This window comes from Taurulus bubalis (genome assembly GCF_910589615.1).
Source record: "Taurulus bubalis genome assembly, chromosome: 21".
NCBI classification, from domain to species: Eukaryota; Metazoa; Chordata; class Actinopteri; order Perciformes; family Cottidae; genus Taurulus; species Taurulus bubalis.
The window spans coordinates 9,054,963-9,074,614 of NC_136609.1; the positions used below are offsets into that span (position 1 = coordinate 9,054,963).

General features: G+C 45.8%; 1 protein-coding gene across 1 annotated transcript in view; it reads left to right on the top strand.

Annotated features, from left to right (window-relative positions):
- Positions 1-816: 816 nt before the first annotated feature.
- Positions 817-19,652, top strand: part of LOC306753167 (interleukin-1 receptor accessory protein-like 1) — a gene marked incomplete at both ends in the record, with an annotated part of 162,849 nt that continues 144,013 nt past the window's right edge. Inside the window, one exon of the mRNA XM_079237023.1 lies at positions 817-898. Coding sequence (XP_079093149.1) covers positions 817-898 — 82 coding nt within the window. The remainder of the gene's footprint in view (positions 899-19,652) is intronic.

Genomic DNA, 19,652 nt, shown 5'->3' on the forward strand with positions numbered 1-19,652 from the left:
TTGTCTCGTCATAATTCAATGTTTACTTACATTTGTGAATGCAGAGAATAAAAACCTGTTGTGCCTGACCGACGCAGAAGTTTTGAAACCACAATTAAAGTCTGACAACTGAATCCGCCGATGTTATTGTTATTTTTACTGACACACTTTGTATAAATACATATTTAAGATCGTTCCTTAAATGTGTTTTTCTAAGGAATTGTTATCAAGATATTCATTTTTTATTAAACTACCTACGATTTTGTGTTATTCCTGTGATATCAAGGGAGTTGTCACGTTATTCCCGTCGTCTTTACCGTCTACATTTTTGGGAGCTGTTTTACCTGCCACTCTGGAGTGTATGACGCGCTGTATGTTGAGATGTGATCTCAGCGGGGACCTGATTATGTCACGTTGGTTGGGAGGAAAGTGGGATTAGTGTTGTGTATAGATGACAAAGCTGCAAAGCCAGGTTTGTCTTGATAGAGATGCATCTTGACATTTGTATCACCAACGGCCTCCCTCTGATTATACAGTAGCTCCCTTAAGAGCCGCTGGTATAAATAAAGCAGAGGCAGACCAACACCATGGGGAACGGAATTTGCACATCGGCGGGTTGGATTTTCTCCAGCTGACCTTAGGTCTCGTAAAAGTTCTGCAATTATTGGCTCACTTGCAGTTTTCTTATTTTAATTTGTTTTCAGCTTTGATGGAGCATCTCCTGCCAACATCCGTATATCTCTTCCTTCATTTTTTTTATGTTTCGGATGGATTTAGTGTATGTCTCAGTACAGAATAATAAATCAAGCTTTTGTTTCCTTGTAGGACTGGTAAAAAATGAAAGCTCCCATTCCTCTTCTGATCCTGCTTCATGCCGTTGTGGTCCATTGCCTGAAAGTGGTGTCGAAGAGAGGCTCAGGTAAGTCCGCTCTTTCTACCACTACTATTATATCTTCCTTCCTTTTTTGTTGTTTTAATGATGTTCCGGTTCAGAAAAAAACAACAAAATGTCAACAAATAGTACCTACTTTACTTTGGGTACCCCATACATTACCAGCTACAGCTACATTCATTCCAACAGGTTTGAGTCCTTGTCCAAGACGTCAATGCTCTTCTTTTTTTCCCTTTGAAAACACAAATCACGTGTCAGTCAACAGCATTGGGATCCTTACGGCCTTGTGCTGTTGCACGTGCTCAGATCGCCTTTGTCAGAATCGTCCACACCGTCTTCATTATCTGCAGCTGGAATCAGAATTGCAACGGTGCAGACGGGAGTTAATAACCTCCGGTTTTCAGCTTTGTTTTCCTTTTTAAATATGTGTTTCCATTCGCTTCCACGCAATCAATTGTTCCCACAAGAGCACGGTAATACCGAACACAGCCCGAGGGTGCAATGAACGCAGCCCCGGCTCGCTGGTGCTGCAGAGAGGAGGCGAACCATTAGCTCCTGCTTTCTGGATCCATGAAGCACTCGGCATCGAAGGATGCGGCTGTGGACTTTCGAGTTATAGCCACTAATAGCACACGACACTCTAGACAAAAAAATGATCACTTTCTATAAAGGGGGGGGTATCGCTGCAGGGAAACGGGACAATCCACATGGAACATCTCTTGCAGTCTTTTTATTTATTTAACATTATTTTGGTAGGGGGGGCGGTTTTATTTCATCCAGTGGCTGCTTGCGTCTGGGTTTTTCCCCCCATGCATATTAGACACAGGTGCAGGAATGGCCCAAAGCTCATCAAAAGCTGCTCTGCGTTTCCAGCAGAAGTCCCTACGGGCCATCTCATCGGACGCTTCGCGAGCCATTGCCCGGGGCGAGGATTTGAAACGTGTCCGCTGATAAATGAACACCCCATCCGAGCTAGACCTCCGTCCTTTGTTCCCTCTCTTCTAGCTTGTACGGCTTTATTAGAAGCCATGCTGGTTGTAAGTTAGAGCACCGCTGTAAACGGGATTCTGGGCAGTGAAAGCCAGTTTGAAATTGCATCGCTTTCATTTTTTTTATGGAATGGAAAGAAACAGCGGGGGCGAGGAGGTGAATATCCTCGTGTCGTATCGGGCGTGTTTCAAAAGAAACGCTTTTCAGGGTTCAGGGTTCTTTTTGTTTATGAGAGAACACTTAGCAATTTCATTTGCTCATATTTCTACTGCAGATTTCAGAGGGTTATTTAAAACATCTTTTGCAATGTAGCTTTCTCTGACCAACTGGGACTACTTACTGTATATGTAATATAATACACTGTGAAGGGCCACTTTATGCAGGGTCTGAACAATTTCAGCTTTGGTTGGGTCATGCAGCCGCAAAAGTTTTATTTGTAATGTATATTAAATAAATAAATACTGTGACATTGATTCCATTTCAATCAAACGCCATTATTTATGGATGATCTTCTCAGGAGCGTATCGGGATGAGTTGAATTTGATTAAACAAATCACTAATTTAATCTCCAATAAGACAAAGTGAGCTGCTCCAGACTCTGTAAACACGTAGCGTTTTTCACTCGTACCTTTTTGTTCAACAAAATTCAGTGTTGACGATCTTTGTAAGCGTCAGCCGACTAAAGGAAATGAAATGGCTTGATTGACTCCCTCAGGAACAATGAATCCACAATCTCTTTTGCTTTCCTTCTCACTGGGCTCTCTCACACACACACACACACACACATCAACTCCAGAAACCCCTGCACAATGCTGCATGCGCACTGCTATTATCTGTAGATGATTAAATTCAAAACACCCGTCTTTGAGTAATGCTTTCTCTGCATTTGTACTCGGGGTGGAACAGTGCAAAAACATACAATGCATATCTGCCATGCTAAGCCTCAGCATGCATACGCAGGAGAACATATCCATTTGTCCTCTGCTGTGGTTCCTCTTTGTTCGAATGCTGATATGGCCTGAACGGTTGGGCGAACAGAATAATTATGTATATTTGTGCTTAAAACAGCACATCAAGTCAGATGTTGGAGTAACCCCTCCCCCTCTTGGATGCTCTTACATTGTTGTGTACTGTCGGCGGTGTTGCATCCGCGATGTACAATTCATTCCAGCCGGCATGTTGCTTTATTGAGGCTGCTGTCCCGTGCAGAAATTGGTGTTCACGAATCCGATTCGGACAAATGGATGTCGACAGAATCTCTTCGCTCCTCGCCGGCCCCCCCCTCGCCCCCCTGAGACGTTTGCTTCTGTCGTACGATATTGTAACTGGCGCCGCCCGCATGTGCTTTTTTTTTGTTTGACTGTTATTGCTGCGCGTGTGCAGAATAATGTCACAGAAATGCATCCGTAAAATCCAAAAGAACAGAACGTGGTTTTAATCGTGGGGCGCTGTTTACGGCGGGGACTGCTTGTAAATCAGTGTCCAGTAGCTGCTTGAGGTCAGAATGCACACAGACTGGTGTAAGGATTAGAGAAGTGGGCATGTCGGAAAATCTGGGAGGGTAAGAATCTCACTATTGACTTCTATCTTTCTGCAGAGCAACTATGCTAACGTGGTTTGAATGTACTGCGTAAGAAGTAGCTGGATATTAAAACAAGTGATAAGGAAATCTGTTTGGTCAATTCTGAATACTCAAAAGGGAGTTATCCTCCATCTATCCTCCATTTGAGTGATCCATGGACAAAGACAAGCTTTGTTGTTCTATTTCTGTTGCACTTGCTATTCTTGGTTATTAAAAAAAAAAGAAAGATGTCCTCAGTTGCCGTTATTGCCTTCAACACAGAATCAGCTCCCTTGTTGGCCACTTGTGCCGAACTATACACGAGATGCTCGGGAGGGATCGTGCGTGAAACCCTGAAAGGACCCGCTTGGTTACTCGCTGCACTAAAAAGAGCCGAGTCGTCGTCTTTCTGTGCACGACACGGCTGCATTTAATTTGCTGTGAAATAGAACTCGAGAGTTCATGTAAGGTCTCGTTGGGCTCTCTGAAGTAATAAATATGCATTTATTCTTTTTCTCACACGGATGCAATCGGAGGGTACCGATGGTGATCTGAATGCAGAGCATTTCCTAAACGCCGGCGTAGTCGCCCTCTCGTTATCTTCGGCGTGCCGTTACTCCAACGCAGCTTCCGGTGCTTCACCGCCATCTTATCCCAAAGAGATTCACTAGAAGAGTTTTTATGGCGCATCAGTTGACTTTTTCTTCACAGGAACCACACAAAGGCCAACATTTAAACTCTCCAATGCACCGCCTTTCTTTTGGGTTCGGCTGAAACGTCCATTATGTTCAGTGAATTTCCTCCGAGTCTCCCCATTTTTTTTTTTACCATTCCTCTGATTTGTAAGGAAACAAAAATATTGTGTTTTGTGTCCCAAACCAACACAGCGGTTCTGAACCCGCTCTAAAATGGGCTGTCAAGAGTTTATTCCTTATTGTTCATGGTTGATTTCTAATGAGGCAAACCGGGGACAGCCAGCAGCCGTTTACCCCCGTGGACACTGCAGGGACAATAGCTCAGTTTATTCTGAACAATCACTTGTCACTTTTCTCTTCCCCAAACCTCTTTTCAGCTTTTTGTTCCACCAATCGGTCGCCTCAGCATTTTAAAGTTTAACTTGCCGCAGTGCTGGAAACATTTCTGTTTAATATTCCTGAAAAGTCAGCCCTTAACAAAACTGAGAGCTGGCCCGCGTTCCCCGTGTGGAAACACTGATGACAGTTGTAGATTCACAATCATATTCCTTGACATTGATTGAGACAGATTTAGCCTCCCTCCTCCCTTCTGCCGTGCACTCATTAGTCCCCATTTCTTCGCCCGACATTGATGAGTCCCCAGACAAATGATGCTTACCTTTCCACCGTCTCCCAGTGGCTCCAGCAATGCATTACCCACCACCCTCGCCCCGAGTAAATTCATCATTCTGTTATCCGTGCATATGTGTAAAAAAAAAAGCTGGTTTCCTACGTGTGTTCCCATCTGGAAATGGAAAACAGCACCCTGTGTCGGCTCCTAGTTTCTATTAAGGATGGTCCGAGGGCTCCGGCGTGTCACCCTGATGAAGAGTAGCTGTAAATAAAAGCCGCCACTGCAACAAGGCCTTGGTTCCCATTAGAGAGCAGCCGCTCATCATCCGTCTCGCCCCGTGTATTTATCTACTGCCGCTACAGTAGGTCCACAGCAGATATTCTTCCCCTCACTTTTTCGCTCTTGCAGGAGGAAGAACCAAGGACAGCCTGACAGTCGTGTTCAATTTACAGTCTTTACACCCGGAGCAGCGCTCAAGTCTGGGAGGATGTCAGCATTAATATGTCAGTTAAAGGATAGGATCTTCCCCCCCACACACACACAGTAATGGGGCTACTCGCAATTTGGCCAATAATAAGGCTTCTCCTAATTGGACGAGACAGTGATTCCTAACGGGGCACGTCAGTGCGCTGCACAAATTCAATTACGGCGAGCCATTTGACTTTGTAATTGATATTTAAGGACGTTAAATATGGCAGGACGCTATCGGCAAGAACTTTGAGGGAGGGAAGGTGCACGTTATTTTGTTTTACGAGCGGAAACGACTGAATGACAAATTTATCTCCATTCCGAAAGCAATGAAAACAAAATTGCGTTGATATGAGTCATGAGGGTCCATCAGATGGACTGCACACCGCTTGAGGTTGTCAGTGGGATGTCGGCCCGAAAGGATGTTCACAGAGATATCCCCCAAACAAATCCAAGAAACCTCAGCAGGTATTGAAAACTTGAAATCCAAGATCCTCTCTCTCACTCTCTCGCTCGCTCTGTCGCTCTCTCTGTCTCTCTCTCGCTCTTTCTGTCTGTCTCTCTCTCTCTCGCTCTGTCTGTCTGTCTCTCTCGCTCTGTCTGTCTCTCTCTCTCGCTCTGTCTGTCTGTCTCTCTCTCTCTCGCTCTGTCTGTCTGTCTCTCTCGCTCTGTCTGTCTCTCTCTCTCGCTCTGTCTGTCTGTCTCTCTCTCTCTCACTCTGTCTGTCTGTCTCTCTCTCTCTCGCTCTGTCTGTCTGTCTCTCTCTCTCACTCTGTCTGTCTGTCTCTCTCTCTCTCACTCTGTCTGTCTGTCTCTCTCTCTCTCGCTCTGTCTGTCTGTCTCTCTCGCTCTGTCTGTCTCTCTCTCTCGCTCTGTCTGTCTGTCTCTCTCTCTCTCACTCTGTCTGTCTGTCTCTCTCTCTCTCGCTCTGTCTGTCTGTCTCTCTCTCTCACTCTGTCTGTCTGTCTCTCTCTCTCTCACTCTGTCTGTCTCTCTCTCTCTCGCTCTGTCTGTCTCTCTCTCTCTCGCTCTGTCTGTCTCTCTCTCTGTCTGTCTGTCTCTCTCTCTCTCGCTCTGTCTCTCTCTCTCTCTCTCGCTCTGTCTGTCTGTCTGTCTCTCTCTCTCGCTCTGTCTGTCTCTCTCTCTCGCTCTGTCTCTCTCGGTCGCTCTCTCTCTCTCTCACTCTGTCTGTCTCTCTCTCTCGCTCTGTCTGTCTCTCTCTCGCTCTGTCTGTCTCTCTCTCTCTCGCTCTGTCTGTCTGTCTCTCTATCTCTCTCTCTCTCGCTCTGTCTGTCTCTCTCTCTCTCTCTCGCTCTGTCTGTCTGTCTCTCTCTCGCTCTGTCTGTCTGTCTCTCTCTCACTCTGTCTGTCTCTCTCTCTCTGTCTCTCTCGCTCTGTCTGTCTCTCTCTCTCGCTCTGTCTGTCTCTCGCTCTGTCTGTCTCTCTCTCTCGCTCTGTCTGTCTCTCGCTCTGTCTGTCTCTCTCTCTCTCGCTCTGTCTCTCTCTCACTCTGTCTCTCTCTCGCTCTGTCTGTCTGTCTCTCTCTCTCTCTCTCTCTCGCTCTGTCTGTCTGTCTCTCTGCCTCTCTCTCACTCTGTCTGTCTCTCTCTCTCTCTCTCTCTCTCTCTCTGTCTCTCTCGCTCTGTCTGTCTGTCTCTCTCTCTCGCTCTGTCTGTCTGTCTCTCTGTCTCTCTCTCACTCTGTCTGTCTCTCTCTCTCTGTCTCTCTCGCTCTGTCTGTCTTTCTGTCATTCTCTTTCTGTCTCTCCTTCTGTCTCTCCTTCTGACTCTCTCTCTCTCATCACACACACCCCCCCCCCCCCCCCCCCCCCCCCCCCCCCCCACACACACACACACACACACACACACCGAGAGGCCTGCGGTTCATCTCCCCTCGGTCAATACCACATACCTGCCACAAACGTTGAATGATTGCCTCCACCGCGCGGCCCGTTCATCGCGGGGGAGATTGATCACACACATGCTATTAGAAATGAAATGCCTTGCCACATGGAGTTGTTTTCCATCCCGCTGCTCGGAGCGCGAGAGAGAGAACCCAACAAGTGTGCCAGATATGGGCCTCTTGACAACCGGGGTTACTCTGGCTATGCGTTCCAGGTCGGGGACACGTGCCGCAGTCCTACGTGGGAGATGGATGACGACCAGTCGCCTGATTTATGAGCGGAATAGTGTCTCCGTGACCCGTTTCCTGACCTGTAATAATGTTACAACTCCACAGAAATTGAGAAAAAAATGCCGGGGGAAAGGATGTCGAGGGCTGCCAGCTCAGCGGGGGGGACGTGGCGTGGAGCTGTAGGTTGAGGCGCATAGAGCTCAAGTGTGCCGCCGGTGCTTCTGTGTGTGTGTGTGTGTGTGTGTGTGTCAAAGACGCATCCGATTACATCTTTATTTATTTGGGTTTCAGACATCAGCTGTGGAAGATGTCACCCAGAGGCCGTCCCACGCCCATGGGCTGGTTTGGATTTGGGTTTACTGAAATCCAGATTTGGGAAATGAGCTGTCAGTGTGGGTGGAGCTAATGGGGTCGGACACATGCCAATCAAGCAGTGTTTTTGATCGCATTTTTATTTTGCAGCATCCTAGAATGTGCAAAAAAGGATTTAGCTTCACACGCTGCTCTATCTGAGAAGTCACCAATGTGAAGAAAGGGCCTCCTTCACACAAGGATGCAACCAAACGCACAATGTTGTACTTTTTTTCCAGGCGGCTTTCAAGTGTGACATTCGGCCTGTCCCTCTTTAAAGCGTTTTAGATGCAGCGCTGAATGTCTAATCTTTTGGCCATAGGTGTTTAAAGGCTATACAATGGAGCAGGGTCAAGATGTGACATGTATACAAATGCTTTTAGTGGAAACCCTTCACTTTTCTCACCACGGTCTTGGAACCGCAACTGTCTGCAGGCGTTCGACATTGAACACAATACGGCGCATTATCTCCAGTTTAATATTCCTCTCTGAAAGATAATATGTTCATTTCAGGCTCCCTTTGCAAATTATACAGCCCACTTTAACAGCTGGGGCGTTCGGTACCAATTTGAGAGATTATATGTGTGGCTGATAATGAGCTTTAGTCCGAAAGAGGATTTAAACATGGAGAAGGCTGGCCGCTGCTTAATTTAAGAATATCTGGCTCTCAGGTTTAAGGAAGGGGACTTTAGTGGGAGTAGAAAAAGAGAGAGAACGGTGTCAAAGAAAAGTAAATAAGTCACATTTATAATGAGGTAAGAGGCAATTTGGACAGAAACAGTAATGGTCGGTTTAGCAATCTTCACACAATTCTTACGCCGTTTATGTTGATGTCTTATTTCTTTTGTCACAACCGAGAGGCGCGGTTCGCTGTCTTTAGGCTCCTCTCTCAAATTAAAGCGCTCCCTCACTTTTAAACGGCTCCGCTGTCCCTTCTGGTCCCTTCGCCGCCTCGCCCGCCTTTTCCTGCTTCACCCAGCGTCTCTCCTCCACCTCCTGCGCATTCGAGGTGATAGTTATTGCCGCCATTGATTGGCGACTCTCTCCTGAAGGCCAGACAGTATCACTGGGGAGTCGGATGGATGTCTGCCTGAATAATTAAAGCGATGCGCTAATTCTTATTCCCATAATCGTTATTGTCATCATTATATTTTAACTGGTTTAAGCCGAGAGCCTGTTTTTATTTTTTTTACCAAAAGCCAGCAGCTGTGAAAATACTCGCCCTCCTAATATGTTTGCTGGAGACCGGATCCTAATGTCACACACCTGCAGTACCTGTTGAGTGGAGGGCGATCGGGCTCAAGGAGAGCTCATATCCTTACCTGATGAAAAGCTCTGTCTTGAGTAGACCCTCCTGCTGTTATAAAAATACAAGTATTCAGAAATCAGACAAACTGGTAATTTGATTTCCACTAGTTTCAGCCCCGGCAATCTCCGAGACATTCGATTATTTTTTATTTTCCAGGGTTGCGACTCTCGGAGGGAGCACATTGGTCTTCTATTGATTGCGGCTCTAACTTTGTTTCGGACTGATGCAACTCAGTTAGGCTTGATTTCTGAGGGGAGTTCATTGATTTGCATGGCAACACTGTCTCTTGTCATTTTCCGACTTTATCAGCCTCTATAATTAGCTTCATGCTTCACCTGCTGCTTTTCAACTCATGCGTCCGGGATTCTAAAAACATAACCAGCCTGAAGATGAAAAAAAACATGTCCGTGAACATTGCTGGTGTGCAGAATATAAATGTTTCTCTTCTTTTTCTTAGAAAGAGCATAAATTAGCTTCTTAGCCATCTGTGTTCAACAGAATGCATTGTATAACCAATGACTCATAGCTATCCTTCTTTTTGATTGAGGTTTTCATCTTTTCTTTACACATATAGGTATAGTTACTATGTGGCGTATTGTTTCCATGAGAACATATATGAATGAATAAATAAACATATAGAGGAGGCGGGTTGAAAGATGAGTAAATGAATTATACAATACTCTGCAGGCATGTGGATTAAAGACACAATATCATTCACTTGTGAAAAAGCGTGTTAAGAGGTCACCTCATACCTAGTATCTCAAACCGCCTGTCAAAAAGCTACAAACAGCCCCTTCATCATCATCTTCATCCTCTCAGACAAGGGTCACGTGCCGAGATGTGGCCTCTGACTCTGATTAACTTCTTCCAGTGTAGTAGCGAGTTCTCAAAGCTTCTTCCGAGTGTCTCCGTCTGTCACATGACCCTCGCGCTCACCAGGTTACCAAGCGTACATTGGGCCTGTGTATCATTTCACGTCATTTTTTCCATCCACCTCCACCCACACACACACACACACACACATGACCCCGTAAACCAATCATTTGCTTGTTAGGATTCGACTGCGAAAATTCAGACGACGAGGAAATGTCACCGGATGGGAAGTTTGTGGCCTTTTCCTTGCCTTCAGTGTCGCCCACCGTGAAAAGAAGGATTGCGATTTTTAATTAGCCCGGCGCCGCACAATGAGCCCGCGGTCACTTGGAGAGGTTTTGTGAATGCGGGAAGCCTCCCTATACGACGTCGCATTTGATGAGGCTGTCAAGCTCTCTCTCTCTCAGCATGCGGCCTTTTTTCAATGCGCCTTTTATGGGAAAGTTTGAACACATCCTTTCTAACTGTGTTCATTCCCTGTTCACAGTCTCTCTGTCGCTCATTGACAGCTACGAACAAAAAACACTGCTCTCTTGTTCCCTTTGTACATTTTCCTTTTTCCGTACATTCTTTTTTTAGTCAAACTGGGATTGGTCAAAGCACAATCAACCTATTTTCGCAACAAGCGGAGGCACAGTGAATCCTCTCAGGTCTCGTGGGAGTCCCGCCAAGTTTGGGGCTTTTCAGTTTTTCCCCCCTTTTCTTTTTGCGAGGGAGAAAGGATGTAAGCTTGCTTGCCGAGGAGTGCGCTTTTGTTGGTTGCAGGAGACTGACGCACTGCAGGAGTTCTGGAAACCAACCAGGTTGACTCTATTCTCCAGGCCCTGGCTGCTTTTCTCACCACTGTTCAGCAGATACAGGCGGGTCCCATTCAGATCCTGCTGCTTAGCATTTTTATTGTAATTAGCCAAGAATCGCCTTGTATTCCCTCCACAAGAAAAGTATGCCATTTTATCCAAAGCCAAATTACCTATCGTTTAGGGAGGGGAATGCTACTTTAATTAAGATGCAACGAATTTGCTTTTAAAAATCCACTCGGATTTCCTGCTCAAATATTCCCTGTTAGCATGCCTTGTAATTTCATTTGGCACGATTTACAGTGAAGTTCCGTCGCATATTTCCCTGCCATGTTTATTGCTTGCGTTTGATGGTTGAAATATTTAAGACCCCTAATTTACGATCCTCCGGGGGCCCAAAAAATAGTAGAAAGGTGGCAGTTGATTTCCCTGCAGTGCAATGATCGATAAATTCTACATATTAATTAAGTTCCACTGTCATCTCCGAGGCTTCTCCCAGGGATAAGCCTCCCTCCGGTCTCTTATGAGCCAATCACAGCGCAGCATCTCTGCGTCCATGAAACCCACATATGTACAGAGGTGCTGCATTAGGAGTGTGTGTTTGTCTCCCTGAGGGGGAAAGGAGGAGGGGGGCACCATCATCTGTCATTTACAAGAAGTGTCTTTCATTTATTTCTTTTTATATGACGTAAAGTGGCAGCCCTGTAAATGTGGAAAGTTCTCAGCTGTGGGTCAAACAGCAATGAAATGCTTTTACAGCCCCGGCTGGCCTTCAGAAACGATTAGATTCTATTAACCTGTGGAACGTAAATAAGATGGATCGAGAACATGGCAGATTCCAGTCCTGAAAAGAGAGGAGACTGTCATCACAGAACAAGACGAGCACTGTAGATGTTGCCCTCGTTGTGACATCCGAGCTCTGTTAGCATCTCCGTTAGCATCTCCCGCTAACGGAGAGGCAGTACAGATGTTCGTAGGCGTTGCGTCTCTGTGTGCCGCCAGTAGCCAAGCAACGCGGCACACCGCGACCTCGCCATCCCCGAGTGTTCGCGCCTTCTCAGCACATTCTCTCACACAATCGCACCGCTCCAAAAACAAGATTAGAAATTCTCATCTCTCCGCAACCTTTGCCTGTTCAGCTCCGCTCAACCTCTCACGGAAGCCCCCCACCGTACACCCCCCTCCGTATATCATTCGACATCAAAAACACTTAAAATAAATTGCTGTATAAAAATGCAATGTTCAGGCAGCCAATTAAGTTTGATTCTTGAAGTGCTAGCTTCTGAGCGTGTGTAATGAGGCCCGTAGCTTAACTGTGAAGTCTGCTAGCTGCTGTTTGACAAAGTAGGTTTTGTTTATTTATTTTTTGAGGGTTTGTTTTTTCATTCTCATAGAGCCTAATGAGTGGTGAAGATGCTATCGCTTCCCATCAATAAATCAGATGATGGAAGAGCTACCGATTAAATAGCTTGATGAATGATTAACGCCACTGTTGCAAGGGCGCTGACCTTACAATTTTCTCCGCACCTGCAAAGACAATTAATTAAAAGCGACCTCGGTGATTATTTATAGGCAATCATTAAGCTGTTGAGTTTACGTGCAATCTATGGCTTATTTGCTCGTCCAATGAAAACCCATCCGGCAAAACAGCTGGGAAAAGGACCTCGGAGAAAAGCCTTTTTTGGTTGTTGACGAGTTGGTGAGTCGTACCACCCAGTTCCAGCCCTGAACCAGTGTCCAAATCCCATTCCAACACCTTTCATTTGCTGCGCTTTGAAATTCAAATATGGCCTGATTAAAATGTTTAATGTGCATGCCACCCTCGGCGATTACAAAAATGTAGCCATTTAAAAGGCCTCCTTTTGCTGCTCGCAACGCTCTCTAAAGGCTCTCTGTCGCCTTTTTGTGCACTGAGTGCCTGGTCTTGAAAAACACAAGGACAGCTCAGGATTATGGTTCTGTATGTGTCTTTCATAGCCTTTAATATGCAAATAGGAGATTAGTTTTGGAAGGAAACTGTTTGGCACGGGTGTTATTTCAACCAGGAGGGTAATGCTAAACATTCACCATACCTTTTTTTCTCCTCCTTTTCTTCGTTCTCTGAATCCGACTTTTTCAGCAAGAAACGACATCCATCATGTAGCCTTTGGCAATAAGTGTTAATAAATCACAGCTGCTGTACGCATGCAAAATACAAGGCTTTAGCAACACGACTGGATGTTATTAATTTACGTCAAAAGCATGCGTCAGTATTTCATTTAAAGCCACATGACACAATTTAAATGACCCTCTCGTTATGGCTCAGGCACATCAAACAAAATAAGAAAACGACATCTCTGCATTTCATAGCAAAAGCCAAATGCAGCCGGGTAAATGATTTTGGTATTACACTGTCAGAAAACCATTTCCAATGTGCCATGGGAAGCAATTCCAGCATTTCTTTTGATCTCCAGCGCGGAGGGGAGGGGGAAGGATTAAAAAACATTTCACATCATGGAATTGTCATCCCGGGCATTTAAAGCTATACAATGCGCATGCAATGTCAACATCTATAATTGAGTGATTTAAATGACCTATTTTCTCTTTGTCGCGTGTGGGCTACCTCCGTCGGGACGTTTAACCCCTTTCCAAGTGTGCTTCGGGGTGACTGATGATTGACCAAAAGCACCCATCTAGATCGCCATCGAGAGGTCGCCGCTCCTCAGCCTCCTCCAGGCACGCTTGTTAAGTGACCCTAAACGCTGCTCACCCATGAGGACAGGAGATCAAGTGGCCACGGCACTCTGGGCTGCAGAATACAAATATACTGTAGTCGCATGCTGACACACACGCCACGCTTTCCAAAGCAAAGACCGCCAAGTCCACTATTTGTTCATTCTCAAACGAGTAAGTCAATTGAATTAGGATTGAAGGCTCCCCACATTTACTGAGTTAGCATTTCAGCTACACACACACACACACACCTATGTTGTTTGTAGTATTGATTCCGTCACACACATACACGTCAGACAGTGAGGCGCGGATTATCCAATCACACGGCCATGCTGAACGTGTACAATTGATCAGTGCATTGATGAGTACATTGGCTGGCTGACGACCCAGTGGGGCTTCATGGATCCTTTGACGGGCTCAAAGGGGGCGGGGTTCGGGATCATTCACTGTGGGGTAAAGGAAGTGGAGAAATCTGCAGAATGGAGTCACCAAATTGATGGGATTTAACCAACAAATCAGCGCGCCGAATCTATAATGGGAACAATGAAGCACCTGAAACACTCGTCCGCGGTGGACTGTTTGGGCCACTGGAGAACTGGCTGTCAGGATCGCAGGTTTTAAATGTAATTTAGACGGGACGAGCGCTCCGGCAATGACCTTGAGCGATCGGCGCCATTGTTTATCATTGCTAACTTCAAGCCAAGACATGGCAATTATCTATTTTTTTGCTTTTCACACGCCGTTCCCTCCTAATGTGTTGGTGTGTGTGGACCTTTTTCCCACAGGAGGTTGTTTTTGTGTACATCCAGCCTTAAAGACATACGGACAAAGGACATTCTTTGATGTCTTTTATGTCCGTCTTTGCTAGCAGAGGAAAAGGCTCCGTTTTATATGCCCCTTGACCTCTTTCGGGCCTCCAGAATGGAGTCGCTGTGTGTGCCCGAGCACCGTAATTGCGTTGACAGCTCAGTGTCTCGCCTCTTGCTCACATGCATGACATCCAGCTCTTCGACCGAGGCTGCAGAAGGTATCGGCACTTGAAGCGAATGTTTAAACAAGTGATCATGGGCGCCTCCGCACTGTTGACTCTAGCGAACGCTTTTTGAGTATTTGCATTTTTATTGTCGAGATGCAAATGCCTCCCAAACCAACAGCTGATGAAATGCGGCTCGGAATTAATGAATAGATTCTAATGGACACTGCAGGAACGCGTTTGTTCATTTTCCGTCGGGCGTCACACGTGCGTGCGTGTGGTTTTTAATGAAGCTGAATGAATTTGCGCATCGGCGATTATGTCGAATATGCTCTCTCTGTTGTGTGGTGCCAACCGTTTAAACAAGGCTGTGTAGGTGATGGGATGTGGGAGGGGAGGAAGGGCAAAGGGAGACAAAGGCAAAGTGGAAAGCACGCAAGGCCGGGCTTCATGAATTCATTTCCCCTCTCTCCTGTGTCAGGGGGACCTCGTCTGAACCCATTACGGCGGTAACAAGGTGACAGCGAGCGGGCTTGCGACGGGTTCTGGCCTCCGGAGCTGTCTGGCTGGCCGTCTATGTTAATTAAGGGAGGGAATGAAAGTGTGAGAAACGGGGACGCCGTTAGACGAAAGACATTTAACTCGATGGTCTGAAAGAGGACAAGAGTTTTACTCTTTTTTTTCTTTTCTTAAACAAGTTTTGCAGCTTCGAGCTGGAGCTGAAAAGATAGCGAGTCATGCGGAGACCCCGATTCAAATAGGTAGGTGAGACTTACAAATCTCCCCACAGGCACTCAGCAGACCATGAATTATAGAGACCCTTCATGTTGAATTCTTTAAAGATAGAAACATCGGCGGCGTCCTCCTGAAATAATGTCCTCTCTCAACCTCGCGGATGGACAAACTCAAAGTGTTTTTTTATTTTTCGTGCATGTTTGTCAAATGGAAAGCCTCTCGTCTCCCCTCCGTCTGTGGGAAAAGGGCCGTCATCTCTCCGCGAGGGAATTGGCATTGGCGGAGTTCACTGGGAGAGCGTTTTTTAGTGCAAAGTAAGTGGGCGATCAGGAGATGTCATCAATTCCAATGCATGCCAGTTGCCAGGGAAACAGAAGTAGAGAGGCTTTTCTCAAGGATCCTGTTTAGAATGTGCAGAGAAAGAGAGAGAGAGAGAGAGAGAGAGAGGTGTTGTGGACAATTGTCCATCTTTTCATGCATTCTTTATTTTTCCTCTTGGAAGTGGACACTATGTGGGTGACTATGCATGATTTGTTTGAAGTGAAAAGTTCAGTTTCTATTAACCAAGCAACAGTCTTGGAAGACATGGAACTATGCAGCTCACAAACCTCCAATTTACCCAAAGGCATCATTTTTATGGTACAGTTGAATTAGCTAACTCTGCCAATATCTCCTTAATATTTAAAGCAGAGGTGAAACATTTTAGATAGAGTATGAATGTAATGGCGCAATTTGTTAATCCTAATAAGCACTTATTTGAGACACATTTATACACATTGGTATTAAGGTGTTCTACCTCCTTTAAACGGATAAAATAGCAGCCATTCTTTTATTGGTAAGTGCCTGGAATCCATCCCGCCACCCGACGTGGCCTCCGTCTGCACAAGTGGCCGAAGCTGTGGCCGAGCTTGGCACGACCGCACAACAGTTGCGTGATGGAGTAGCCCTTCTCCAGTGGTAATCTCCCAGCAGACAGGCCCTAAACGGGAAAGGGCTCAGCAGATAGGAGCCCTGTGTAATTCCTGTTAATTACTGTCCATGAGGCGATAAGACCTGGTTGGAGAGGCTGAGAGACGAGATAAGGAGGATCAGGGATTCACCTGAGGGGTTTTCCGCCCCATGGGCAAAAACAGTCCAGTTATCCAGTAATAGTCTCGAGTTTGAAGCCGTCCTGAAGTGGTTGTTCTTCACTTTCTGAACTACTGGAACAGAATGGAATTGTTTTGACACCCATTTAAGTGCAGCGGCACTTGGGTGAACTGGAATAGTCACAATGTTTCCTTTCAGGGTTGCAATCCCAGCGTGAATTCCCAATAAGGTGGAACAATGCAATGTGATGGACTAGTGTTTCCATTGCGTGGATATTCTTAAATGTGTAGCATCCAATAATGTAATAATAACCCGAAAATGTCGGAGATGTAATACAAACCTGATGATATAATTACAATCATGTAGTATGTTCTGACTCATATTTAAAAAAAACACTTTTTTAAATGCCGTATTAAACTATTCAGTGATTATTATATTTTCAGAAAGTTATTACAGTGCAAGAAAATGGCCTCGTCAAAAGAAGATATGCCAAATATGGCCTTTTTTTTAGCATTCTTTCACGAATTTCAACTCAAGGTCCTCTTTTGAAGCCCTTGAGTTTATCACATGGTCTTCACTCGCAGATCTCAGTTGCTGGGACTTTTTTTTTAACCACTTGTAGCTGAAAATTTGACTCAATCTGCTATTGACAGAAATGTTTTTATTAATGTGCACTGTGCCCTTATTAAATAAACCATTTGAAACATTGAACACCACGCAGTCAAAAGCTCCAGACTAAGCTCGTAAGTGGACCTTGAGTTTGTATTGTTTGGTCCGAGCGGTCAACGTCTCTTCATCAACTTTATTTCTAGGTTATAAACGGCGTTGCTAATTCCAAAAGAGCACATCAACCGGCGTATGGAAACACTCTTAAAGTGCACTTGAGTAAAGACCATTGATGCCGCAGCAAATATTCACAGCATGACTTGAGGGATTTCCTTTTAAGAATAGTTCAAAGCAATTCACCAAAAAACATGAGCCCTGTGAGACCCAATTCATTTCTTTTGCCACATTCCAATCCCCCATTAGCATGCGCCGGGGATGAATCTCACAAGTTGTCAGTCACCTCCGTTCTACTGTGAAATCGGACCAAATCCCCGTCGCTGTTTGTCTGCGTTCTGCTGCAGAGGAGACCTCCGACCCGATAACAAACAGGCCTTTCACGCGCCCACAGAAAGGAACCAGTGATTTGTGGTACTGTAGTCTGCGGAGTGGGAGGCTGATGAGAGAGGACACTGTGCGGTTCTTTGACGGAAGTGAACGCTGCGTGGCAAAAGCGGAGCGGCTCTTCGGGGCTCCGACTGGGGATGCATGAGCTCATGTTTGAGGAACGAGGCTAGCTGTCCAAACACATTACTGTAATACGACCTGGGAGGAGGAGGATGAGGAGGAGGGGGGGGGGGGGGGGGGGGGGTCCTGTGTATCTGCGTGTTGACCTTGTTCTTTATTAAGTTCTTGCATCACTCTCTGGGGTGTTCGATGCCGGTGGTCTGCCTCTAAACTCCTCATTTCCTACTTTTCCGCTATAATTCTCCCTTCTTTGTTCCCGCTTATTAAACAGCTCGGCAAAGGAGTTGCGGTTTCTTCACTCGGCAGCTCGTCATTAGCAGCCGAAACATATTTCGCTCGTGTAATACACGGAACACCAAGATACTAATTACCTTTCAGTCACCAATAAGGCCTCTTCCTCCCCCCTTACTCCGTCATTGAACGGCCGCTGCTGTAAAGAGTCTGTTTCAGACGCGTCTATACAAATCACATGTAATATGACAACCATTCATCAGTTTGATAAATGATTATCAAAGAGAGCGACTGGGAATATGCAAATGTCAGCGCTTAGACATCACACTGCACCTCTCTCTGGGTGATTACAGAAAACACGCAAACATGAAATGTCACATTTAGGAATAACTCGGTTTTTTACGACACAGGGGGACATTTATTTCTCTCTTCTTTTTTTTTAAACACACTGAAACCGCACCAAAGGATCTGGCACATTTCTTTCTCCAGCTGAAATGGCGGTAAATGCTCATAATTTCCAGCTCTTCTGTCTTCAATGGTCTCTCACTTCATCATATACCGCGATTAAATTAGTCAAGTCTGTGCCTAATGGACCTCCTATTGTTCCAGATATTAGACAACACAGACAATTTGACATGGCCCACTTGTCTTTTCCAATCTAAAATGCGTCGTGCGATGACTTCCAGAACCCTTTGATGAGTCATTGTCCACAGATTTTGTGTGATACTGCAGAACAAAAGCATATTATTTGGTGTACTTCCGATCAAGGGCCAGCCACAAGTATTCCTGATATTCAAGATATGAGTCTGCGTCCAACTTTTGGGAATTTTGGTCACAGTGGGCGTTGACTGTTGTGCACAAAGCCCCGATCTCAACCCCATCAGGCGTCTCCGGAATGCCGACTGCGGGCCAGAAGTTCTCACCCGACATCATTGGTCGACCTCACTCTGTATTTGTGGCAGTGATGCGCCAAACATCCCGAGGCAAAGGCTTTGGATCCGAATACAATGCATAGTTCAAAGATTTATACCAGCTGTCCACAGTTAAACTGAAACAAACCCCCTTTCCCTCGCCTTTCCCTCAACCCTTCAGAATAAAGGCGGTGTGTTGAGGGCGAAGATAAGCCGGCAGAGGGATGCTAGTGGGCGGGGTCAGTTTGCAGGAGGAGATGTGTGCAGAGGATGCAAGGATGCATTCTGAGGGAGCAAGGACAGCGAGGAAGGACGGTCCAGTGACTTCCCTTCCCGCCCGATAAAGCCATCATGGACCCAGTTTCCTCCGAGCAGATTGGTAAATACTCCGGCAAAGCGCTTGTCGGATTCGGTAAACAGGTTGCAAAAATTTATGAATTCAGCCTTTGTGAAAACCGGGTCCACGGCAAAGAATAACCTCACAGATGACACCTCGGCAAGAACGTTTCCATTTCACTCCTCCACGCCTCCATGATTATTTTTTTTTCTCCCAGTGCTGTCGTTTCTCAGCAGGCTTGAGCAACGATTGGTGTGTTACATTTCTTTGTGTATATATGCGCCGGTTGACATACCTCATGGCCCTGTTATGTAGTGTGTTGCTGCTGTGTTTTTCTGCTTTAAATATGCAGCTACAACTACAATGTATATCGCGCGGTGGTTGTGTGCATGCAGTGTGGAAAGTGTTTACTTGTGTCGTCTTTTGTTCCCTCTCAAGGCCCTCGCGGCTCTCTAAATCACTCTAAAACGACTCTGAGATGGCATCGCGCAAATGAGAAGGAAAACGTGTGTGTATATATATTTATACATGCACATGCAGTGCAGAGGCATCCAAGTTTATGTTTGTGCCCACTGTATTAGAAAGCTCTTCAATCTGTTCTTTGCTCTCCGTGGATGTGGAGACAAACAGATATGAACCAGATGCAGCAGGCGGAAAAAGGTGATATTTCCGTGGCATTAAGTACCGATTAACTCTGTTTACTGAGAGTTTCA